Source organism: Paroedura picta, chromosome 10, assembly GCF_049243985.1.
Source record: "Paroedura picta isolate Pp20150507F chromosome 10, Ppicta_v3.0, whole genome shotgun sequence".
NCBI classification, from domain to species: domain Eukaryota; kingdom Metazoa; phylum Chordata; class Lepidosauria; order Squamata; family Gekkonidae; genus Paroedura; species Paroedura picta.
In genome coordinates this window covers 36,180,580-36,206,810 of record NC_135378.1, presented here as the reverse complement: position 1 = coordinate 36,206,810, position 26,231 = coordinate 36,180,580, and the positions used below count along the sequence as shown (strand labels likewise).

The following is a 26,231-nucleotide window of genomic DNA, read 5'->3' as shown; positions in this document are numbered from 1 at the left end:
CTGGCTCCGTTTTTGTTTAGCTTAGCAACGGCCGCCGCCTCCTCCCTCTGCTCTGCGCCGGGCACCTGCAAGGCAGGCCCGGGCCACCCGAGCGCACTCTCGCTGCGCCGCGGCGGGGAGAAGGCGCTGGGCGAGCGGGCAGCCTCTCGACGGCACCATGAAAGTGGCCGTGCTGGACCTGGGCAGCGCCTTCGCCAAGCTCTTCAAGCCCCCCGCCTCGGCCTCCTCGCCCCCCTTCTCGCCCGCCGGCGCCTCGCCGCCCAAGCCGCCGCCGCCCCCACCCCCGCCGCTGCCCCTGCCTCCCTCGCCGTGCCCGCCGCTGGCCGGCCGCGCCGCTGCCTTGGCGCCCGCAGGGGGCTCGTCTGGCACCGGCGCCACGCGGACGGTGCCCGGCGCTGGGGCCAAGCCCGCCGCCCACAACTCTCCGCGCTCCCCCGCGCCGCCTTTGCCCCGCGAGCCCGGCGCTTGGGCGGGGAAGCAGCCGCTCTTCTTCACCTTGCCCGACATCGGCGAGGAGGGCGCGCCCGACGCCGACCCCCAGGAAGAGGCCGCCTCGGCGCCCAGGCAAGTGGCTTTGGCCCCGCGGGCTTCCCCCGGGGGGCGCGGGGGGCTGGGCGGGCGCACTCCCCGAATGCTTTCTCGCGCTCTTCGTGGGGCTGGATGGCGTCTCCTTCTTCGCTTGCCGGGAGAGGTTTCCAATGTGATCGAGCCTATGAACTTCTGGCATTCTGAGGCAGTGGAGGGGAAACAGGTGGCTGTTCGCAGGGGGGCAGCCTATATGAATAGAAAGCTGGAAAAGTGCTCACCTTTCTTCTCTCACCTTACTGGCTTTCTGTTTGTAGGGTAGCTTTGACATTCCAAAATATGATCCTGCCCATCATCTTCCACCTACAGGACTGTCCATTCTACTTTGGACTGTCCATGTAGTATGTCCATTCTACATGGCTGTAGGGCACCAGAAATGGCCACAGTGCGGGACCATGGTTCTCAGAAGCATTGGTTGTTTTTCTCTTTTTTCAAAAAATTAAAATGTGTCCTTATGTTTCCCTGACCAAAACTGGGGTCTTGAGAATGTATTCGTTACTGTAGGGGTAAAGACAGACTGGCACCTGTATTGTTCCTGCCCCTTTTCACCCAAGCAGGACTCAAAGAGATCCTGGGGAGCACTTTCCCCTGAAGGAGTTGAATTTCACTGCGGTCCCTGCTACAGCCTCGATTCCTATTGGGTTTCCAATATGGCTTTTTACATTTTGACTTTTTAAGCTAAAGGTCATTTGTGGGATTCCTTAATCAGATCCCCAGGGGTGTGTGCAGTTTGGCCCAATAAATGCTTTAAATTTAGAGGAGAAATAGAATGTTATACGGTAGCCAAACTGAATGTAATACAACCAAATATCATAGTGCTAACAAGAGCTACCTTAAAACAAAAGTGGTTTAAACCTGATGTGAAAAAAATTAAGATGTTATTGACTAGATTCTTTTTTAAGGAGGCTCTTTTCTGCTATTTACTTTTCGATAAAGTTGAAGTCATGGGGACTGTTTAGAACAGTGTGAAACCCCCAGTCACTAAGGGTGTTTTCCAAGAGCCAATAAATTCTGGAATCATCTTGCAGAATGGATCACAATTTGATTCAGGAGTTGTTTTGTTCCATTTTATAGATTGCATTGATGATGCTGAAGATAATTTACAGTGTCAGGAAGACTTCTGGCATTGTTGATCTCTCTTGTGAAAGAGCTCTGTAGAATATGCCTGCAATGCAAATACTCTGCTCTTCCAATTCAGTGTTTGAAGACCAAGGTGCATGCTGCCATGACTTCACCAGACACTGTGAGTTATGGGCATGCCCTCCTTATCAGTAGTGCAGCTGGGTAACAATCCAATCCTGTTGATGGGGACTGGAAACAAAGGCTGTTCCCTTCCTGCCTTGCTAATGAGCCTCCCACAGATTGGCTCCTCTTGGAAACTGAATGCCTAGGTGGATCTGTGGTTCTACCATGGAACTGTTCCTTGGGGCGTTGAGATCGTAATCCAAACAGTAAGCAACTAGTGGGAAAAATATCTTTCAAGAGTCACCATTCAGTTTCTGTTCATATTGAAGTAGTGGGCAGCAATATATTTTATTATTTCCTAATTAAACTGGCCATTAGTACAAAAGCTTGCTTCGAGTGCTTAAAGGAGGAGTACATGACTCTGGGCTTAGTGCAGTGCACATTCTTTAAGCGGGAGCTGAGGAAATTCACAAGGAATAAGGCAGCATCTTCTGGCGATATCTAGTGTGTATGAGGCTTGTATGAGAGAGGCGGCTGCTGCTCATTCTTAAAACAGTGCTGTCGAAACTTGGAAGTGAGCCTGCTGATGAAAGAAAAGATGCAGCTGCTTAAATTTGTACAAGTTGTCTGCTCCAGGAAGTAAATACAAAATTTGGATACAGATGGTAGTGGTGTTTGCTTGTTTGTAAGTAGATGGCTGTGTTTTTCAGATGTTTATTTGCTGCTGTATCCTTTAGTTTGTGCGATGGATCTTGGTATGTGGTCTGCACTGTGAATGCATGAAGGGGTTATTGGCAGAGAGTTATGAATTAATAGAACAGCTGAGATCATTCAAGTGGAGAAATTGCTGGCAGTTGAAGGAATCCTGGATGACTGCAATAAAGAAGACTGAGAATGTCAGAGGATATGTGAGAGGTTTCTGCAAGCAGAGCTTTAAGTGCAAGTTCACCTTTAAGCGAAGTTCATGCCTTTGAAATAATAATTAAAAAAAACCTTTGCTAGATAGGACTATAGATTCATCCAACCAATACAATTTTTTTTTGCAAGATGCATAACCAGATGACTTGGAAGACTCACATAGGGGTACACAAACCCAAGTTTTTATCTTTAGTTACCTTTTATCAACTAGCATTCAGAGGTAAAAGTGCAAGAACTCATTGTGCCTCCCCTCCTCTCAGGCTGGTCCTTCTCAGGATGTTATGTCAGTCTTCCTCTCCTTTTATAGACCCTGCAGCTTCTTCCTTTTCTTTACACCCATCTCTCTCTGTTTTTCTCAGTTCTCCTTTATCTGCTACTTTCCCTTCCTCTCCTAGCTTCTCCCCATTCCTGCTTTCTTTAGTTCCTTCCCCGATATTTTCCTTATTTCCTGAATGATTATAGATCAGTACTGTGTTAAGTTGTTTATTATACAAAGAAAACATCATTGGTTTCTGATTTCACTGGATACCAAACAGATTTCCCAGAGGAAGACTTGAGGAAGATCCAGCTTCTATAGAGGATTACAACAAGATCTGTAGCCATAACTGCGGTTCTCTATGCTTCTTTATTGGAGGATCACATTTGGCTCAGGTGTCACAGTCACATTTTTTTAGTTTGGAGATCTTCTGAATTTATTTGTGCATTGTGTGAAAAGATGATTATCATTATTAGACACCATATTTTTAGCATTAGTTGTGTGGTATGTGATTAGAATCATTCACTAAGGTTCAGGAGACCTAGGTTCAGATGGCCACACATTCTTAGAGTTGCCTGGAGAGAGAAAAAATATCCTGCCCTTGTTAATAGAGCTTTAATGGGAAGTTATTTACCTCTACGCCAGGAAAAACGTTGGTCTAATTAAAGGGTCTAAGCCTAATTAAAGGGTCAGGACCTTTTTCTCCAGGTCTGTTGGCAACCCTGTTCACCAGGTGATTTTGGGCAAATCATTTGTTGCTCAGACTAATAAGGTTGTTCTGGGGTAAGGGACAGGGCACTCTTTACAGGCTACTAAACCTCATGGGGGAAAGAGAAACGTTATGTAATCTGTACATCTGTCAGCAAAAACTTAAAAATGTGTTTTTGATTCTTTTAAAATTTGAGCCTTCTTAATGCTAACAATAGACATGTCTTATGAAATGCTTATTTGGATTTATTCTACTGCCCTTCAGACAGTCTGTGCTTGATGAAGTTCCTTTGCATGTGTTTAATAGCAGACCAAATATTTTATTCATACCAGGGAGGTATGTAGTGAACTCGTATTGTTTCCTTATAAGAAGGAATAAGATATGGGTCTTAGAAGAGGAAAGGCTATACCTTCTCATTAGCATTTTTTTAATTAGACACTTCCACTTAAGCTTTTAGAAGGAGCTTCCTATTGAATTATTGATTACTGCAGTCCTCCTTACCCTGAGTTCCAATTCAGGTTAACCTGGACTACAAAACATGTTATTTATTTCAACTGTTATTCAGTCATCGATGGAATGTGTCTGCTTGTCTGGTAAAATCCCTTTCTTAGATTTTAAAAAGAAACTCATTGGCCAGTGCTTGAATTCATGTTGTCACATAAAAGTTTTCTTAAACGAATATGATCTAGCTATTAATTCATATTTATTTTTGAAACTTTCTTTTGTCACTTGCAAAAAACAGACCAGCACCAAAATAATAGAAAGAACAAAAGATGTCAAAATAAATATTGCAAAGTAATTGGTATAGAAGTTCTATATGTCTGGAAATACACATTCACTTTCCAACTTATTTATTTGGAAAATTTATAACCTGCCTTTCTGCCCTTACAAGAGCCACCAAGATGACTAACAATTTAAAACATGGTTAAGAAGGAGGGGTTATTGAGGGAAAGCTAGAGGAAACAGAAATACCTTACCTGTATGCTTTGGAACCCTGGCTACAGTTTCTCCACAAGCCCTTGGAATGGAAGGTTTGAGCGCGTTCCCTCTGGTTTGAATGTATCCTCCCAGTTTCAGCTGCCATATGCTCAGGTTGCTAAAACTGATCATGAAAGAAACGTTCAGCCTGGTTTGGAAACAGGTCATCATATGAGTCAACCCAAAGGAGTTGCTGGAAGCCTACGGGCAGTTCACATTTACAGGTTCATTGACTAAACCGCCCTGAGCCTCCGGGGAGGGCGGTATATAAGTATGACAAATAAATAAATAAATAAATAAATAAATAAATAAATAAATAAATAAATAAAGAAGGCATAATCAAGTGTCTTGGACCACTCTTACCATCTTAAACCCAGTGCTTTTCAGTAGATCCAGTGGACAGTAATAATATCATGGTGGCAATGCATCTGTGGACCAAACCATTAAATAGCAGTTATGTGTTTCTCAAGATGATGTGATACAATTAAGGGTATATAATAGGTACCAGAACTACACTTTCCTCAGAGCCTAAATGTCTTTCAAGAAAGGGATTCAGCCCTACAGATCTTAGGAATGAAGTTTTAAATGGCTAGGAGAAAGGTCCATGTCTTATAGATAACAGCTTAACCTCTGATAGTTTTCTCAAGCAGGCGTTTGCAGGATATCTTGAGATACAGTGAGGTTCATAGACTTCCAAGGCATATTTATGCCAAAAAATGTCCATGTAGATTAGATTTATTCCCCATCATGCTCTCTGTATTCTTTTGTTGATGTTTTATTGGCAGTAAATCTAACTCATGGATAGCTAATTGTTTACAATAAATTCACATTTGGTTTGTGTGTTGTTTTGTAAGAATGCTGTATTCTATTATAGTGAGTTATAAGAATACCATAGAGATAATCAAAATAGGAAACTGATATTAGGCACTGTGAGTTTACAGCCAGTTTTTTCTTGAGCTGTTTGATTTAGAAAGGCAGTCAACTGTTTCAGTAACATTGATGGGTCTGTTTGCATGAATATAATACTACATTCTATATACTATATAATGATAAATGTCTTAAAGGAGATAAATAAAAACAAACCATAGCATTATTTGTATGCGAAAAATAAAAGCATAATAAAAGGCACATTTTTAATGTGAACAATGCATCAATCTTGTGATAGGGAAGAAGCAATTTTATATTATTTGTGTCTTTTCCCCTCCACAGTCAAAATGGCTAACAAGTAGCCATGCCCATAAATTATAATGAGAAAATCCTATGAATGTTAAGCTGGTATCTGCTACTTAGTTTCTCGCTTACTGAAGAACCAATTTTGAAGCAGAAAATATATATAAAGGAAGTTGGTGAAAGTCAATAGTGTTATAAAAATGGTGATATATATATTTAGGGCTGTCACCAGGGGAGCTCCAAAAAGAATACATTGAGAGACTGTAAGAAAATGATATGTTACATTTGTCAGAATACTATAACTTCTTTTTATTAATAAAACATAGTCCTTATGTATTGAAGTTGCCTTTTTGAAGGTATGGTACATCTCTTCAATGTGTATTTTTGAAATAAATAAGGAATTGTTCATTAAGATAAGAAACAGATGACAAAATGGCGATAATTATCTCTGTTGTTTACTGAGTAATTTTTCATTTTTCACTTCTTTGCGCTCCCTTCCTGTCTCCAGTCTCACTCAAAAGCTCTATAGCTGTTACCATTTCATGGTAATTGGCTTGTTAGTAACAGGCTATGAGGAATATTAAGATTGGCTCTGGTAAGCATAGCACTAGAAAGTCAATTAGAGAGAGACGCTATCTGCTTTGAGCATTGTGGGAACAGTTGATGTGATTATAGAATGTTGTGTGTGCATGTGTTTTTTCCGGTAATGTTACTCTTGAGAATCCTTCCCTCTAGTCAACAGAGAGGGACGTATTGTACAGTTTTCCAGCTTTCAGTTATAAACAGACACTTCCTGTGGCTTGTAACAAACACAACAGCTTTGCCATCTTGATTGGGTTGCTAACAGAGGTCTATGTGTTTTGGCTTGGATTAATTACCAGTCTTTATTTATGTGGTATGTGAGGGGCAGGGACAGTTGCCAGATGAAGGGAGGGCTGCCGCTGCTTGCAATCTGGCAAGAGTCCATTTGTGGAGACCTAGTTGCCAAGAGGAGGAAGTGTGCAAATAACCAGAGTTCAGAAGCTGTTCATTTCAGAAGCTAAAATTCTGAAATCCTACAGATACTTTTACATGTAGTTTCTCATGTTTGTAGAGGGGAATGAAGAGGGAAATGAAAGCCTTCAAAGGAAATCATAATTAGAGTCTGGTTCTTCATTTTGTTGGAGGAAATATAAGCTAATTTTTTTGGGCCAAATGATTCTTTGGGAAAGAACTGGGGGGCAAAATAATTTTATGGTTGCTTCCCACTGCTGGTGCAAACCCACCCAATACCTGGTTGCAGCAATGGAGGGGCCATTGTACCACCATTGCTTTCCTACTAGGATAGAGATCTTCCTCCCGATTTCATTTCAAAACAGTCATTTGGGGCTGCTAACCTGGCAAAGGATGTGGGTTTGGGGAAGAAGTGTTTCATCCCTTAATCCCTGCCTTTGAATCATTCTTGAGCTTGATCCTCTGAATCTGCTGCTATCAGTTTTATTAAAGAAAAAGACAAGCACAATAAATAACTCCTTTTTTTTCTTTTGGAAATCAGGGCTTTATAACATTTTGTTACAGGTTTTACTTCAGAGTGTGAGGAAAATGTCATCATTGCTTTTTTTAAAATGAAGTTCTAAAAATTGCAGCTGCAGAGTGTCACATTCCTTGTTCAAGAAATATAAATTTCTTAACAGATATATAACTACAGTATTTATAGTTATAATAGTTTATTTGCAAGTTTGCCTGTGAATGAACTAATGGCTCATTCCCTACTGGTATTTTTGGCTAGTACTGTTCTCTGTGAATCTGTCCTATAAGCCTTCATCTTCAGGGAAGACAAATGATATATCTCTGAATAGAGTTGTTTTCTCTCTGATTAGAGCTTGACCTTTGAGGCTTGAAATGAAAATAATGTAATTATTCATGTAAAAAATCACTGAGTCATCTTTTATTGAAAGTTGCAATATGATTTAAATTTTCATCTCACTTCTGTGAGATTCGGAATTGCCATGGATGAAGTAGTAGAGAGGCACACCTGTGTTTTTTCCAGGGCTGCTTGGACTTCATTGAAATCCGAATAATAAATTCACTTGAGAAAACTCAGTAAAACCTATCATTACATCTGTGTCATTGCAAGAGTGAAAACAGATGCATAATAGCCTCCTGTACTAACTGGCATGATAAAGAGCAACTACTACGATTTACCAAAAGAGAGTTCCCCCCTCCCCCTTGGAATTCTGTAATTCCTTTCTTAAATTAGTGGTTTGCAAAACTTATTAGACCAGCACCCCCTTGGTTCCATAAACTCAACCCCAGTGTTATTCATAATATTGGTTCACAAGACCCACTAAGTAAGACATAATAACAATAAAATTCAAAACAGTAACAATTAATTGCACATTTATTCAAAATCCAATTAAAACTTTTCAGTTTAATTCAGCAAAATGAATGAATTTTATACAGTAATTTCAGTTTTTCAAAATCTGACAAACATTTAGTGAGAATCTTACATACTATGCTTAGCAATTACTTCAGTCACTTCTTAATATGATGTATGTATGGGCTTGATACCCATTTCCCAGTGTCTGGTTTAATGCCAGTCAGCAGGAGCCTTGGAAATCTGGAGTCAGTTTCATTGCTTGCAGAGAAGTTGGATGACCACACTAAGGTCACATTTCACAAAATATGTTGAAAATGTAACTTCCTAGCAGTCAGAGTTAGGGATGGGCATGAACCAGTTCATGAGCCAATATCTGGAACAAACTTGGCGCAGTTCATAAACCCCGAAATGAGCAGAATTTTCCCAAACCAAACCTTCCTTCTGCAGCTTGCCATGGCTATGAGAAATGGGATGGATTGTCTGTGAAAGTTTTTCAGTTCATGCCCATCCCTGATCAGAAGTTTCCGTCTGTAACTAAAACTCTTGATACAATTTTTTGAACTTTAGTTTCATCTCAATATCATTTTGCAGCTCAGTTCTTCCTTTACCACCCCAGGTTTTTTCTCAGCATCTGAAAATGAATTATCATCCAATCTGGAATTTCTATCAAAAGACTTCATATGTGTCACATAAAACACTGTTTAACCATTTCCGTGCCACTGGGTACACACGTGAGAGACAGGAATGTGCTTTTACCTGGTTTCTAAATTGATGGCTGTGCAAGGAAGATTTAATTAAAACTGTGCTTCCTGTACTTTAGGACGCTCATGTGACTGTTGGTTCTGGTCTCAGCCAGTCTCATCTTATGTAAAAGAAGAGTAAAGTCCCTCTCTAATGTAAGATCTTAATATTACTCAGCCTATACTATAATAGGTTTCTGATACTTAGTATTGCATTCTTATAAATTCTTAGAGGCACATGGACCATTTCCAAGATTTTTATTCAACCCTTTATCCCTTCTGTTTCAGGGATACTTGATCTTGTTACAGTAAATGCTTCCTATCAGATCCCAAAGAAATAAAACACCTCTACCAAGATACTAATTAGTCTTCTTTTTGTGAGAGTTAATTAAGCTGATTGCATTTTTCTTGACTTTTATCAATTATTTATGTAAACTATACAACCCATCATTTTTCCTGTTGCACCATATTTTCCTAATTAAGTATAACAATAGTTTTAAAATTTAATATACATTGACAAATAATATCATTATGTTCATATGTTATTCAATTATCTCATTCAAATTTTTTTACTATGTTTGTATTTATGGCTTCTAATGATGAGCTATCCTGTTTTAGATTCCATTAGTCTTGTTGTAAATCTGCTTTATCACAGCTATGTGTATGCTCTTTTAAAATAAAGATTTTTAAAATACCAAGGTGGCATTCTGTATTGAGCAAAATACCACAAGTTAATGGTCTTTTGAAGAGAATATTTTTAGTTTATGAAATTACAAGTTTTTAGAAATTATCCCATACAAATTGTTAATACTCTGTACACTCTTACTTATACCTTATGTGTTACTAAATTAACATCTATGTTTTCGGTTGTTGAAAAGCCACTTTGAAATCCCTGCTCAGCTATAGGGCTCATTGGTTTGCACAAACACAAGTCACTGGCTTGATTTAGATGACACAGATATATACAACAGGTTTGCACAGTCTAGAGTGAGGATTCAAACCTGAATCTCTTAGACCAGTGGTTCTCAACCTGGGGGTTGGGACCCCTTTGGGGGTCCAATACCCCTTTCACAGGGGTCACGGCAAGGCGAGCAGCTGTTGCTGCTCCTCCTGAAGGCACCTTCCAATTTATATACAATTTACAACCAGTTTATATACAATCATGAACAATGGATCCTCACTCCATTATTTTATTTCTTTTCAAATAAAAATATTATCTTTGACATGGGCTTTTAAATATGCTGTATACTGAACATCAGAATTTAATACACGAGTATATTAAAACCTTATGTCTTAAAAACTGAGAGACCACCCCCCCTAAAAAAAAAGCAAGCAAGAATGAAAGAAAAATAATTTATTTGAAAAGTGTTGCAGCCCTTCAGGATCTCCCCACATTGTTTCATAGTTTTTGAACCTCAAGTTACTGGGATTCTGATAAAAGGCTTGGCAACTGCTACCTTCTAGGAACTTGAGCTGAGCTGGCCAATATTTCTAGTGCTATTGGCTGGTGAAGGCTGGTGATGGCTGGTGAAGGAGAGGAAGAAAGAGGAGGAGTTAATGGTCTCTATACTTGCTAAACATATAAGACAATAAACGATGCCTCTGCTGAAGAAAATGGCCTCTAAATGCAACATTGGACAAGTGGAAAAACAATGAAATTACCTGTGATCCTTGTGTTAAACTTGCACTGAGCCATTTTCCTCCAAAAGCAGTAAACAAAGATCTGTTAGTTTCAAACACTGAAGCATTGAATCACCGTGCTGCCGTGGCCATCTTGATGTGTGATGCCTTCAATTGCCTGCTTTTTAAAAGGGCTTAGCTTTTCTTCCCTTTTATCTTCGGCAAGGGGAAAAGACAATATGGACAATAGGCATCCCCCTCCCTTTGTAAAGAATAGAGCAGCATTTTCAATTGATGAAATGGTACAGTGGGAAGAACAGCCCTTTCCCCAATACCACAACCTGATCTAAATCTGTACCCTTTAACAGGTCTGAAGGTCCGCTAAAAAACCTTAAACACAATATATAGTTAACTCGTTGAACCTTTTTTGCAAACCATGGCAGGGGAGGGGTTAGAGCGGCATTCTATTGGTTTGATCAAACTTCATTGGGAGGCATTCAACAAAAGCGGCCTGCCTGGTGGAGCCATCTGGGACTTTGCTCAGGCACTCACACCAGCTGTTTCATACATGAATCCCCCCAGGTATTCATTCTATAGACCAGGATGGCTCTCCAGATGTCCATGGACTACAATCACCAGGAGCCTCTGCCAGGGGCTGTCAGGGGCTCATGGGAATTGTAGTCCATGGACCTCAGAAAGCCACAGTTTGGCCACCCCTGCTATAGACTATTTATGCATATTGCTGAAATAAAATTGCACGAAACTGTTTGGGGAAAAGATACTAGTTGGAAGACATATTTCTTATTAGGTAAATGGAGTGCTTGTTTGACCAACGAAAAGATTAGAGACTTCTTAATTCAAAAGGAAAGGAAGGCATAACAAGAATAGTTAGACGAATGGATTCTGTGTAAAGGATCTGTAACAAAGGGAGGCATCTAGTGGTGGAGACGGTATTACCTGAAGTTCATAGCAAGACAAGATTTCAGAGCTATTCTCAGTAGCATAGAGTCCAGGAATAGAGACTGTAGGGAGAGAAACCCCCAGAAAGTATTCCAACTTCAGTTCAACTAAAACGGGTGAGAGCAGTTCTACCAGCAAGCTATGCCGAGTAAAAGATTTACCTTTATTTTTGGATTATTTCCAGTTCCTGCATATCAAAGGACTTGATCTGGTTCACCATCATAAAAGATTTCTTAGGCTGAATTTTACCCTTTAAAACTTTGGGGACAATATACTTAATGTTAGTAGCAACCAAGACCCATTCAAAATAACAATGGGAGGGAGCCAAACTGTACTTGTCAGCAGAGATCCACGATTTGATCACCATTCAGTTAACTGGAAGGCTGCCAAGCTAAGCTGCCAGTTTTCTTGTGGGGCGTTTGTGCTTGTTTCGTGTTTAACCCTTCCCAGAGCCAGGTTGGTATAGTGGTTAGAGAGTCATGCTAGGATCTAGGAGGCTTTGTAAGCAAGTTGCACACAGCACCTTGGGTCACTCATACTCTCTTAGCCTAACCAACCTCACAAGGCTGCTGTGAAGATAAAATGGAAGAGAGGATAATTCTGTAAGCCACTTTGGGTCCCTAGTGAGGGGAAAGGCATGGTATAAATTAAATTAATTCAAATGCAACACCCCCCTCCCCCCCACACACACACCAAAAGAAAAACCAGCTGCCCCAAATTTTAGAAATACCATTGCTACCACGGGAACTTTCTGGAAAAACTGAAGTATGTGTCCACCCCAAAAAAACATCTGGTGAATATGATGCTGAGTGGGAAGGAGCCTTCAATGATAGTGGACATTGAAAAAAATGCTAATTATTTTAAGGACAAATCTATCTCTGACTAGCGATAAAGCCTGCACCCAGGGATGCAATGGGTGCTAGCAGGGGGAGGGCACAGTGGCCACGGCGTGGCACAGTGTTGGCATGGGCGAGGAGGCTGGCAGGCATCTGGGCTGGTGGGCAGCCAGAGCAGCAGGCTTGGCTGGCTGCGGCAGTCCCAGTCTCCTGCATGACTGGGCAGGGTGGTGAGGGACCACCAGGCTCTACTGCCAACCAACCTGCTTTGCTGTGCATGCACGGATTGGACCTCTGAGCCAGAAGCAGTGTCTGGATACCGGACGTATCCCGGACACCGATCTGGACAGCACTCTTCCCTTAGTGCCTTTTCACAATTATAAAAGGCATTAATGGTTACAGATGTAGACTGGTTGTATTATATAAGATACTACCACAGTTATTCATATGCCCCTGTTTGGGGATCTTATCTTTGTTGTTGCACGTACATCAAATTTTATGCCAATAAAGATTTTCTGAATCTGAAAAAATCAAATAACCATTCTGATGGATTTATCATCCAATCTGGAGGTTGAGAACCCAAGTGACAGCACCTCTAGGTGCTTGTAACCCAGTTTAACCATGACAAACTTACCCTGATTATGTAAGTTTATATTTGGTTGGTTTGATAATACTGTGTTTGACCCATTTTTTTAAAATGGAGCCAGTATTGTTTTTATCTGTCTGATTTATAGAACTTGGTGCTTTAAGATACAGCAACTAAGAATCAGCAAGGCTTGTTGTCTGGAATTTATTCATTTTTACATTTATACCCCACTCTTCCCTAGAGGCTCAGGGGCGTTCTATAGCCACCATGACTTAGTGGTTTCAGCACTGGACAAGGCTCAGGGAGACTCATACTTATCAGCGCTTTACCATGGACGCTTGGTATGTGACTTGGATCAGTCATTCTCTCCGCCTAAGTGCGCAGGGTTCTTGTGAGGATGAAATGGAGGAGGTGAGAATGGTAAGCTGCTTTGGGTCTCCACTGGAGGGAAAGGTGTGGTATAAATCACTAAATAAATATAGCATCGACAGAAAGGTGTTGAATTATTATCCTGTGGGCAAAAATAATTGGGAAGCTGGTTCTGGGAGCTGTATTGAGAAAAGCTGGGGCATGAATGGGCAAGGAAGAATTTATCCCTTGAGAAAAACTTGCATTTGAGAAAGAGTGTGCTTGCAGGATTTTTTTTATGCTGCCCTTCCCCTTCTGTGTCTTGGTCTAATTGGCTTTCTCCTTTGCCCCATTTCAGAATACATCAGAATCAGTTAGAATACAGAAATTTAAAAAAAGGAAAAGATAAAAATAGGGGAAATCATCATCTCTCTCAAATTTCATTGATTGGAACGTTTATGATATTTTGGGGTCCAAGGCCTTAATTGAGCATTCAGAGTTTGTTTTCTTAGGGTTTCTCTCTCGTTCGTTGTCTTTATCCTGAAGCAAGTGAACTACATATATATCGAATTCCAGGGTGTTCAACCAAACTCTGTTGCCAAATCCCTTCTGTCATCACATAAAACTCCTCCTCAACTGCTGATTCTGCTATTTGCATGATTGTCAAGGAAAGAATTAAATCTGGAAGCTGTCACCTTGATTAATTTTTCAGCTTGTGTCAACTTGTGGTCATTTTGTTGACTGTGCAAGCACATTAAGTTGAAGTGAGTTCTGATGTCCATAATAACAAATTTAGCATCACAGAGTGGCTGCCCCAGAGTAATCAGGGATTGATTTACTCTTGATAACTTAGTATATCAGGTGGGAAGAAGCAGGAAACAAACTTGATGCATTGTCTGTTTGACTGATCAAGTGATTTGCTTACCTTGGAGTAGTGAGTTTGCACATCTGTACTTAGGGTTTTTGGTACTAGCAGAGACCACATCATATGGGAACATTTAATCTTCCCCCATATGGATAAAGGTACTGTGTGTTCCTAAGAGTAGCAAAGAATCATAGAATCATAGAGTTGGAAGGAACCTCATGGGTCATCTAGTCCAACCTCCTGCACTATGCAGGACACTCACATTCCAATCGCTCATCTACTGTAACATGCTACCCCTTTGCCTTCACAGAATCAGCCTCTCCATCAGATGGCTATCTAGCTTCTGTTTAAAAATTTCCAAAGATGAAAAACCCACCACCTCCCAAGGAAGCCTTTTCTACTGAGAAACCGCTCTAACTGTCAGGAACTTCTTCCGGATGTTTAGACGGAATTTGATTTGAATTAATTTCATCCCATTGGTTCTGGTCCATCCCTCTGGGGCAAGAGAGAACAACTCTGCTCTATCCTCCATATGGCACCCTTTTAAATACTTGAAGATGGTTATCAGATCTCCTCTCAGTCGTCTCCACTCTAGGCTAAACAGACCAAGCTCCCCCAACCTTTCTTCATACGTCTGGGTCTCCAAACCCTTCACCATCTTTGTTGCCCTCCTCTAGACATGTTCCTGTTTGTCAGCATCCCTCTTCAACTGGGGTGCCCAAAACTGAAAACAGTACTCCAAGTGAGGCCAAACCAGAGCATAGTAAAGCGGTTCCATCACCTCCCGTGATCTGGATATGATACTCTGTTTGATACAGCCCCAAATCCTACTTGCCTTTTTAGCCACTGAGTCACACTGCTGACTCATGTTCAATGTATGGTCTACTAGATCGTTTTCACACATGCTACTGCCAAGACAAGTCTCCCCCATCTTATATTGGTGTATTTGGTTTTTCCTTTCTGAATGCAGAACATTATATTTGTCCCTATTGAACTTCATTTTATTCAGTTTAGCCCACTTCTTGAGCCTATCAAGATCATCCTGTATTCTGTTGCTGTCTTCAGTTTAGCTACCCCTCCCAGTTTAGTATCGTCTGCAAATTTAATAAGTATCCCCTCTAATCCCTCTTCCAAATCATTTATCCACAACTATTCTGAGTCAAGTGCTATGTTTATACAAATTGTATGCAATTCTCATTCTCCAGACCAATTAAAATATTCCTTGTATCTATAGCCTCTGATAGTAACCTATATCTCGTGTAACCTCATTGTGCAATCAAATCAACTGAACCTTACCTTCCTTCTGGCCCAGTTTTGGCCTGGTGCACCCAATTATTTAATACTTGTCAGAAAAGAGTGGGGCTTACTATTTTTAAGGATTATCTGCATGAGTGTATTCAATTTTTTTTAGTACTTTAGGCTATATTTAAAGGAATCTGAATCTGTTCTTGCAATAAATAAATGTGGTGGGCGTTAGTATTCTCTTCTGTTAAGTATTGTTTCAAGGGAGAAAGAATGACTTTTTGTGGCAGAGAATATGTCCATTGGAGAAGAGTGTGGGTTTGTCAAAGAAAGTCTTTCTCTGATGGAGGAAGACTTGGTGAAAGAGAATCACTAGATCCAAGCACCATTTTAGACTTCTACTCTGTGAGTCAAAGACATGGCAATGTCTGTACCATAGATCAAATAAATAAATAAATAAATACATACATACATACATACATACATACATACATACATACATACATACATACATACATAGTTTCTGCCTTGTGTCTGCCATGCATACTTGACCAAACTAGAGATTTGCAGTTTTAAAAGGGGGCCAAGGATGTGCCCACAGCCCTACAGGCTCAGGAAAATGTTATATGTGAGGGAGACAGAAGTGCATCCTTCCCCTGTGTCATGGTCCCAGTCTGAAATCAACCCCTGCAATGCCATAAAAATTAGTTCATCGCAGCTGCTTTGTGCTTGCAGGAAACCACCCTGAGCCACAAGGAGGGCAATATATAAATGAAATAAATAATAGAAAGGGGGGGGCTCCCAGAACCTGGCTCATTTAAAAGCCTAACAACTAGTATGGCCATATAATTTTAAGGTACAAGTACTGTTGTATTTTGGAGGATTATGAATAAGCAAAGACACCACATGAGTAATTATATAATGGTCATTAACATTTAGGAAGTTTGTGGTGCTGAAAGAATCAACCAGGAATCCTTGCTTTTTCTGTCTGAGCGATGAAACTGCTTGCTGACTGATGCACAATTTAATTTCCCGTTTGTCAACAGATATTCATGTGCACTCAGCATCAGATCAAGCATAGTAAATCAGCAGAGGGTCAGACAGGAGGGGCTTTTATTGCTGTGCCAATACTCTTAATAACAGCAAAAAGCAACCTTTACAGCTTCTGCTTCCATTGTAGAAGGGCCGTTCCCTTATAATACAGCTGTTGTGGAATTCTGCTTGCCAAAAGATGTGTTTATATCTGGCAGGGCTCTCTGGGAAGCTCCAGCAGGAACAGCGTACGAGAGAAACACAAGCAGAGCCAAAACTGCCTCTGCAGACATCCTTCTTTTCCCCTCCCCTTCTCTTCCATATAAACACGCACACACACATACGCACACGCCTACCCACACCCCTCTCTCTTGGAGGGATATGGAGGATCATGTGCAGAAATGAAATGATGATCGCTGATGCGTGTGTGTGTTTGCGAGAGAGTGGCAGAGCCGAGCTCACAAGGAGGGGAGGAGCAGACAGCCTCCTTGGGCTTTTTGGGGCTTTTCATGCACTCTGTTGGCGGGATTCGGTGTTCCCGTCAGCTGCCCGTGGCTTCAGACCCTCGGCAGCGACTGGAGCCAGAGCTGGTTGTCATAGGGTAAGTCTGAAGTTCCAGGGATGAAATGTCAAATTTCTCAAAATGGGTGCTAATGAATGTGTGTCTGTGTATATATTCTCAGCTCTCAGGCCTCTGGCTATTCTCTCACCCACTTGCACATACAATAGCAACAATCTCAGCCTTAATGTGTGCAAGCCTTATGTGGAATTTGTGCAAGGGGTGGGGCCGGGAGGGAATGCTGGGTGCGTTGTGTAGCCCCCCTACCTGTGTTCATCTAGTAGCTATGATTTAATGTAAATATACAGCTTGCTTGTAAACACCAGGAGGTAAAATATCACCGTGGGATACACACAATGAAAATAGTATTGCAAAGAAAAGAAAAGATGATTTAATAGTGTATGTTTTTTAAAGGTTTGTTTTCCATTCATGTTGCATTTTACACTGCCCATTAAGCAGACCTCAGATTCCACCTTCAGGTCTGTTCAACAGGGCTTATTCCCAGAATATCGTTCTTAAAGTTGCACTGTTAGTGTACTAATTACGTTGCTCTAATGTGTATCAAGGCAGCTGTTCCCATTTTGGAATATTTTCATAAGGCAAGCCAACCTATGTAGGTGCTAATGAAGCCTGTTTTGACTGGGCAAGTAATTAGCAGGCACATATATTTCTTCAGGAGAAATTTTAACTGAAAGAGTTTCAATGTGCCTTAATTTGTTCCCCCTATTTTAGGGCTATGGGGCAAAACAAAATTTATCATTGCTCAGAAAATGATGCTAAGATTTCAAATTCATCACCCCACTTCCAGTAATATATGTATTTTATAAGCAAGTGATAGATACTAAATTTTCCTTTAAAATGTCCCCTGGAAGAATGCTTTAATCAGTAACAAATTGTAGGTAAATGAATAAACAGGCTCAGAGTATGCAGAAGTCAACAGCCTAGATGGTTGTCAAAATGTTGCCCTTGTATAATGCAGAACCCTGGGCCATGAACCTCAGTATGTGTTATAGTGGCATTATTACAGCATTTAAGTTTTGTTGTTGGTAGTAGCAGTGGCCACTACATGCGGTGGGCATGCTAAAACATTATTAGGGGGATAAGACACCTATATATTTTTTTAAAGACTCATGCAATAAGCTAAAAGGTTAAGAAAAGCTATTGCTTCATATGTTTCAAGGTTAAGCTTTGGATCTCATGCCAGATTCCAGGCCTGTGCCTTGGTGATCCCTGTCCTTCATCTTAGCCATTGCAAAAGCATGACATTCTTTGTTATCTGTAAGTACAAACCTGTCCATTGGGGTCAGAGTCCTAACTTTTTGGTAGGAACCTTGCAACTTTCAACAAAAGCATGAGAAAGCAAGTCTCTCCCCCCCCCCCCCCCCCCCAAAAGCAAGTCCTTAACATTTTTGCTTGGCTTTTTATTTGAGGTTATTATAATTAAACAAAACGTGTTTCTAGAATTCTTATCCAAATTTCTTCTTAGATTTTGGAGTTCTGAATGGGGCCATGTTTTTGAAATGATATGTTAAGGGTCTTCCATCCTACAAGGGGGAGGGACCCTCAATTTTCTATAAACATTCTGCACCTGCGAAGGTTGCCAGAGCTTTCCGTTCTTTCATATTTTTGTGTATGTCGTAGGTCTCTTTCCCATTATTGTTCCAGGTAATTTTCTTTGTTCTTGTGGTTGTGCTCAGGCTGGTCTTTAGAGAGTTCCCTTTCTTGGTAAAAAACACAGAAAAAAGCCAAAAAGATGCCAAGTTACTTTACAGAAAAATTGCCAACTCCCAATGGACTTGCGGATCTCCATCAGATAGAAAGTGTTCCACGGTCTGTGTTCAACTTGTCATCACCCTCTGTTGAGACTTGCGTAGAGGAGCTGTATTGACTTACGTAGTGGTGTTGCGTCTCACACCTGGAGACATGTCTCTCTGGAGTTAGATAAATATTGGACAAATTCCCCTGCTGAAAGTCAGAGCAATGTAGTGGGAGTTAGGGATTTTCTTTGAGATGAACCTTTAACTCCAGTTTGAAAGCAGATGTACACTTCTGTGTTTATTGTCTCAGTTTAAGGTGTTGGTTGTTATCTGTGAAGCTTTTCAGAATCATTGTAATGATTGTTTAAATTGGCCCTCTAAAATTGTCTATGGATGTAAAGCGTTCCAAAGCAACATCTGCTGGAGGCATGCACTTGTAGTGTGTGAACACTACAGAATTTGTGGCTTACACCTTAATTTAAAAGTAAAACTAGTCTTGTTAGAATGTCATGCAATTTTGCTGCCTGGTGTCATGTATAAACTGTGCCTTAGTGGATTTGTGAGTGGAGTGTGCAGATTTCTGCAACCATAAACATCTTTTAAATCTTGATATGTTTTTTTATTCAGGATGTGTGATACAGTGTGGGGGGGGGGGTCAAAAATTTAACTCTGTGCAAGAAAGTGAAATTAATTGCATCCCCCCCCCTTCTTTATTTCTTCCAGAAGAGGGCTATCCAAAGGATCAGCAGACTGTGGCTTACAAGAAAAGAGTGAAGATTCTCTACCAGCACCTTTTACTAAAAGCGTACAAGAAGCAATTAACAGCTATACATTGTATGAGTTAACTTCTATAATACTGTTGATTTAAAAATGAAACGTGAAGTATAGCCTCAAAGTGTAGACAAGACCAGAGTATGGTCTTAAAAATGTAGAAATTAGCTTTCAGTAGCCCAGAACTGCAGCAAGTCCTGTTACATATTACAAGCCATCTTGTCATTATTGGTCATGATTTTGTGCTACTAAAAATCACCCAACTGCTAATTTTGTGGTGTCGGGGGGGGGGGGGGGGAGCTAATGCTGTGCAATATCGTGATTCTGGTCAAAAGTTTAATGGATCATTATTTTCAACATGTCTGACAATGCTGTAGTAATTTCCTTTCAATTCATTCTGATCATGATCCAAAGAACTGTAAACTAGTTCCAAAAGACTGTGAGTGTATGTTAGACTTATTCTTCCCCATTAACAGCCTCCAATTCTCTTGTATGAACTGGAGTATATTTTAGAAAACACAGTGGCAGGAACAAGATTTGGGGTCATGCTCATGATATTTTATTTTAAATGACAGGAGAACAAAGAAAGAGGATAGAATAAGTCTGATATCCATATCAACTGCATATAAATGCATGGCTTGGATAGCAAAAAGTGGAAGAAGGCTTTCTAAGCTCCTTTCTGGTACAGCCCAGTGTTGCTATTAAAGTGTGGTGTCTTAAGCCACAATATATGTGGTTGAATGTAAAGTGCCTCAGAGCTCGTTTTTGAAACACAGTGATGTTGGGCTGCATCCAGGGCAGCATTTCCATGGGTGCAAAGACGATGGCCATAGATGATAAATTGCATGACTCCCTCTTCCTGAGATGGTCTGAAATACCCTTCCCCCAATCCTGTTTGTAAGGATCTCCCCCAGTAACTGTATTTCTTAGGACGTTTCAGGCTGCCGTGGGTGGGAGCAGTTGCAGAAGTAGCACTCCATTGGACCCACAGTTCTTAAAGAAATGTAGTCTGAAATTTTACATTTAAATTTTTGCTTTTGCTGACAGTGTTTCTGTTTCAACTTTCTCATCGAGTGGGCAGACAACACCCACAGACTTGAACCGTTCCTGGTCAGGAATACAGAGTTACACTACTGGCCCATCTACTGAGAGAAGCTCAGTGTACTCCTGGAGGGACGATGTATGTCTTTATTTATTGTTAGCCACTTTTATGTATTTTCTCCTGGAAAAAAAAATCTCTAAAATATTTTAAGATGTCTGCCTTATATGTACACTTACACCATGATCTCAGCTATATTTATTGGGAAGCTGTATTTATTAGCTTTTGGGGCTTCACCAGGTCAGAAGCTGTGTGTTAAATTCCAATAAAATATTAGTGTAGATACCTAAGCTATCCTTTTTCCTTTATGTAATTATCTTCACTTTTAAGCATTCTCCTTCTTCCACTCTCTAAGACTGCTATTTGTGATTATATTAGTGAACAAATGTTGATTTTCCCTCCTCATATTAATCTTCTTTGCTGCTACTCATCTTTCCCCAGAAGTATCATCAACATTTGATCTTCTCGCTCTGCTTGATCTCTGTTCTTGTTAGCCTTTCTTTCGTGAACAGGGGTAGTCTTGTCACCTTTCTTTTGCCAGTTTCAGTCCTGTGTTCACACATGGTGTGAGATCCACTCTCATTCTGATAACTTATTCTCAAGGATTTGTTTCTTTCTGATGCTTTACTTCCTGCTAAGTGAACATATTTCTCTAAGATTATTCAGTCTCACTATTTTTTTAATTTCTTCTTCTAATCCAGTTCTTCATTTATCATGTTATTTATCAGTGCTTGGTGGATTGAGTTTCAGATATTGTGGGTTTCTTTCTGTTCCTTTCATTCCTAATTTTAATTATTTTCTTTGGTTTTGTTCCTCCTCTGAAATATTTTGCTTCATTTACTTTTATTTCTTTTGATGATAATCTTGTTCTATTTGTATTCCTGTGAACCAGCTATTTGTAAGCATCGCTCTCTCTCCTTTATTTAAATTTCTAGACCACCCTCTACACCAAAGTGGACAGAGCGGTGAATCACACGTATAAATATAGTACCGTTTAAAAATCTGTTCCTTATATTCTTACTTTCTGGCACAGCTTTTAAATCCTGCATTCTTTTCTAGCATTTAACCTTCCTTGATTTGCCATTGTTTTCTCCACAACTAGCATCCTATTTGATCTGTAACTGTTATTCTATATACTCTTTCCCCATTTTAATGTCTTTACTGTTACTCAAAATGCCTTGGTTGTCATTCTCCTAATTCTCTTATATCCCTTTCAGTCTGGTTTTCCTTTGTTATTCTATCACACCAGATCTATTTGCGTTAATCATCTCTTACATGTAAATTATGTGTAAGTTTTCCATTTATTTACTTGACTTATCTTCAGATGACGCAGATCATTCTATTCTCTATTCGTCTTCTGGAAAGAGAGCCAAAGGACTGTAAGCAAAGCTCCTATCACAGAATGTTTTCAACTTACCCCCTTTTTATTGCAGACCTCTTTGCTACCCAACTAATAGTTCTGGAGGTCAGGCAGGGCTTATAAATAGCATGGAGAAATGCTTTCCACCTTAGAGCTCATCCTCATAATCCAGCCATTGGCACTTACATTATGGCCATGACCTGGGACCCAGGTGCAAGCATATAGCAGGGATGAGTCAGCTGTCTCCCAAGCACTGAGCGCTCCAGCATTTAGCTAAGGAAACAGTGCTTGCTGAAGCAAGAACAAATAATTACCATCTCATGCTTTGTCACACACCTAGAGGGAGAGAACCTGGGACAGCCAAAAAGCTAGAGTATATTTTCTTCTTTTGAGGAAGGAAGATCATGACTGATCCTAGAAGGGGATGGACACCCAAGAGGCAAAGATACATTCTCAGGACATGAGGAAGAAAGTCTCTGATGCTCTTACTTTTACAGTTGGCTCCAGCGGCTAGCCATGAGTGACTAGATATTTGCTTTGGGACTTCGTCTTGACCGTGTGTTGAGGGACAATTGGGAATCCCACTTCTGAGAACTAAAGTAACAAGAGGCTTTTAAAGGTCACAACTTCAAGAGATACTGGCCTTTCCTAATCAAACATTCATGTAGGATTTAGAGGACTGCATGTTTTCACCCTCATAGCCTTGCTTGACCAGATCACATGTACTATTAATATTTTTGTTTGTTAAAGTTTATTATATTTTATGTGCTTCAGTCTTGAATGCACCACACCCTTTTCAGTACTGCTTTCAATAGAGTGGTGAAGAAAAAAAGTTGCTTATGCCACCCTTGTACATGGTAGCTTGTTAATGTGATAGATCATTCCAATGTTGGCTAATACAAGCAAAGTGAGAGACAGGGCAGCCATTAAATTGCAACACATTGGTAGATGTGCAGATGTGACTAGCAGGATATACCTGTTTATATTTGTTGGTGACAGTGGTTACTACCCAGAGATAAGCTGATAACCCCCAGGAGTAATGGGAAAGGTTGCTTTACCAAGTGGAGTCCCAAGATAGCAGAGGGACTTTTCTGATCTCCTGGGACCTGAGAGAATGGGCCTTCTGAGACTTCTTCTTCACAAATTGTAGAGGACGTGCTTTGGGAGTCTGCATTGGAAAGGGGGAATTGTGCAAAGGACAGTGTTCTTGCTTCTGCCAGAGTCCTTGAATTCAGCCCTTAGAGACCAGTCCTAAGTAGGTCTACTCAAGAGTCCTACTCAATTCTATTCAGTGGGGCTAATTCTAAGAAGGTGTTCTTGGGATGGCACTGTTAATATTTCAATGAATGCATGCATTCTTCTACCATCCTTTCATAGGGTTATGTTATTTGGAGTTTCATGTAAATTATAGTAAACTGTATTTTAGTGATATAATCTGAGGTTCAAACAATATTTGAACAATGTGTGCCTATATTCAAGTGTATCTCAGTGACAAATACATTTTTAGATTCAAATATGTATAGAAGTGACACTGTTAATTTTAAAATCCTCAGGAATTTGATAAAGCTAACACACAAAGAGTGCATCAGTTGTTTTGGGATGTGGATGAAATGCTGTTTGAAGGGAAAGTGAGTTCCCATAATGAGAATCTAAGGGCAGAATGTAAAGATTGGACCAACAGATCTCTTCACTTAAGGCAAGTATATACCTGTTGTAGCCACCAAACTATCATTTGAAATTTTGTACAGTCTACATATTATTATTATTATTATTATTATATTTATATTTATACCCCGCCTCCCCCCGAAGGCTCGAGGCGGCTTACATAAACCCGTCCCCTAAAACCATAAAATGACAATAAAAACCAATGATTTACAATAATTGTTAACAGCGATGGCGTAGCCTACTCATTTGCTCTCCGCATCCTCATCTACGGTGGGGGGTGACGCTCTCTACCGCCAGTTTGTGAGGGGGGGGGCTGATCTTCTTTCCGCCCGGCCTCAGTTATAAGCCTGGCGGAAGAGCTCCGTCTTACAGGCCCTGCGGAATGCTGGTAATTCCCGCAGGGCCCTCAGCTCTTCCGGGAGCTCATTCCACCAGGTTGGGGCCAGGACCGAAAAGGCCCTGGCCCTAGTCGAGGCCAGGCGGGCTTCCTTGGGGCCGGGAACGACCAGTAGGTTAGCCCCCGCAGAGCGTAAATATGTTTAATTAGCAGTTCTTAATTTGGTTTTATGCAGGATCTTGGGAAAACAGCTAATTCTTCCTAACGATGAGGGCTTTCAGCACTACCAGAGAAGAAATGCCAACTCTGTATGTTCCAGATCCTTACCTAGTTTGAGTGAAATGACCAGCAGTATGAAAGAGTATGTTGATCCTTCAGTGTGAACTGTCTCTTAGTCCATATTCTTTAAACATATTTTTGTACATACGGACCCAAGCCTGGGTGTCTCTGAGCCAATACCCCTTGGGCATGCAGGTAGGGCACAGAGCTATGGGTCCTCAAGTTTATCTGTACACTAGTCCATAAAGTGATACTCCCATCCCATAAATCCCTTCTCCTCTTTCACTTGGACTAGGTAGAATTGTGAGTCATAGCTATGGAATGACTGGAAAAGCTCTGTATGACAAGTGAAACAAATAAGAGGAGGAATTCACTATCCATAGTACACTCATGGCTAAGATGCGACAGCCTTCATAGGGATGTTTTCTCATTCTTCTTTTGGTGGGTGGGGAGTGGGAATTGCGAATTGTGACATAAGTAGCTCATTCTGAAGAACTTCTCATTCAGTTGTAACACAGCCCTTTTTCTTGTGTTTGGAAAATGTCTTTAGGTTATGCATTTCGGGCTCTAAACTGATCCCTGCAGCTTCTCCAGTGCACAAGGCACCCAGCGCTGATTTGTCAGGGATTCCTGTAGATGAGTCATCAGTGTATTCATTTTTGGAAGAAGAAATCTATGATGCAGAGGGGAAAATTGAAGAGTATCTTGCATTTGACAACAAGGACCTGTAAGTACTCTATTTTTTTATATAATAAAAATTATTAAAGTTATCTTTGGGAAAAGGTCATGATTCTTTGAACTGGCTGTTTTATTCATTGCAAAGCAAAACATATATGCGGGCCACTGTATGTGGTGGTGAAATAAAGGCCAATTTCTGCGGTAAAATGTAAGCAGGAAAACTTTTACCTACAGTATAAGGTACAGTTTTACACGTACATATAAAATGTTTTGCGTGTAAAAATATTATAATATGCAAAGGATCACTGCATCTCCATTAGAATTTCAGTACAAAATAGTTTGTCAGTTTTAGGCAAATCTAGTAGGATAGTATAATCTGATAGAGAGTTTATTGATAAAGAACAGATCATGTTTAACAGTAAAGCTTTAATATGCTTAAATTAGTGATGATGAGAGTCTGGAGCAAAAGAAATCTCAGCTTGCTCAGAAGAGGACTAAGCGGGGCATTCCTCCTGTTTCCCCCAACGCCTGCATCAAAGATACTGTCACTGCAGAGATATTTGATCACGTTTGGAAGAGTGTAATTGAAGCACTGGAAGAACTAATAAGAAAAAACTGGGAATCAGCTATTGCAGGTAATTCAAATGTTTCTGGGAAAAGCACTTCTAGAAATATTCTTATAGCTATTCTTTTCTGCATATGGCTAGAAATTCAAGGCATTCTAACTGTTGTCAAGAAATATATAGTTAGACAGTGCTAAAATATCCTTCCGAATCAGCATCTGGCCTTGCTTCTGTATTGTTATTGTCCTGTGCAAACGTCATGCTGGAAATGACGGCTTTCGTTAGCCCTGGTTTGCTTTGGTACATATGCAACACAAAATCATGGTTAAAACTGGGACATGAAAGAGGAATTGCTGTGCAGGTGGGATGGAAAGGGGAACGTGAAAGCCTGAGTCTGGATTTGCTTTGCCAAGGAGCAAGCATTGTCTTTAGATTAGACCAGTATGAATAACTGTAATGTTGCATGTCACTGCTTGTTCAAATATATGCTTGATTCAGATCTTTTTAATGATGGTCTAGAGAACGACAAACAGATGGAGAAACTGAAAGCTACTGGAAATAAATTGCCACATCTGCCTCTTCCTCGTGCTACAGTAGATACCTCAAGTGTTCCTCCATCAAGAGGGTCAGAGGCTCGAGTAGCATCTTTTGGCTTACACTTGGTCCCATCACAGGTAAATAAATCCTGGCCTAGAGTTCTGGTAGTCCAACATGTGCAATTCAGTCTTTCTCACCAGCTGGTGACAGACTCTTATGGCCCTAGGCCCCTTGCGT

The 26,231-nt window shown here is 40.6% G+C and overlaps 1 protein-coding gene across 3 annotated transcripts in view; it reads left to right on the top strand.

Moving 5' to 3' along the window:
• The first annotated feature begins 70 nt into the window (after nucleotides 1-70).
• FAM149A (family with sequence similarity 149 member A) overlaps nucleotides 71-26,231 on the top strand; it is a 41,148-nt gene continuing 14,987 nt past the window's right edge. Inside the window, exons 1-8 of one of the 3 annotated variants that reach the window (XM_077302161.1) lie at nucleotides 74-564; nucleotides 19,429-19,539; nucleotides 20,524-20,656; nucleotides 23,489-23,631; nucleotides 24,173-24,298; nucleotides 24,767-24,943; nucleotides 25,339-25,529; nucleotides 25,977-26,131. In XM_077302161.1, coding sequence (XP_077158276.1) covers nucleotides 158-564; nucleotides 19,429-19,539; nucleotides 20,524-20,656; nucleotides 23,489-23,631; nucleotides 24,173-24,298; nucleotides 24,767-24,943; nucleotides 25,339-25,529; nucleotides 25,977-26,131 — 1,443 coding nt within the window. In that variant the 5' untranslated portion in view covers nucleotides 74-157. Of the gene's footprint in view, nucleotides 565-16,642; nucleotides 16,991-19,428; nucleotides 19,540-20,523; nucleotides 20,657-23,488; nucleotides 23,632-24,172; nucleotides 24,299-24,766; nucleotides 24,944-25,338; nucleotides 25,530-25,976; nucleotides 26,132-26,231 lie in introns of those variants that run through there. The other 2 variants (XM_077302163.1, XM_077302162.1) reach the window with 2 other exon arrangements.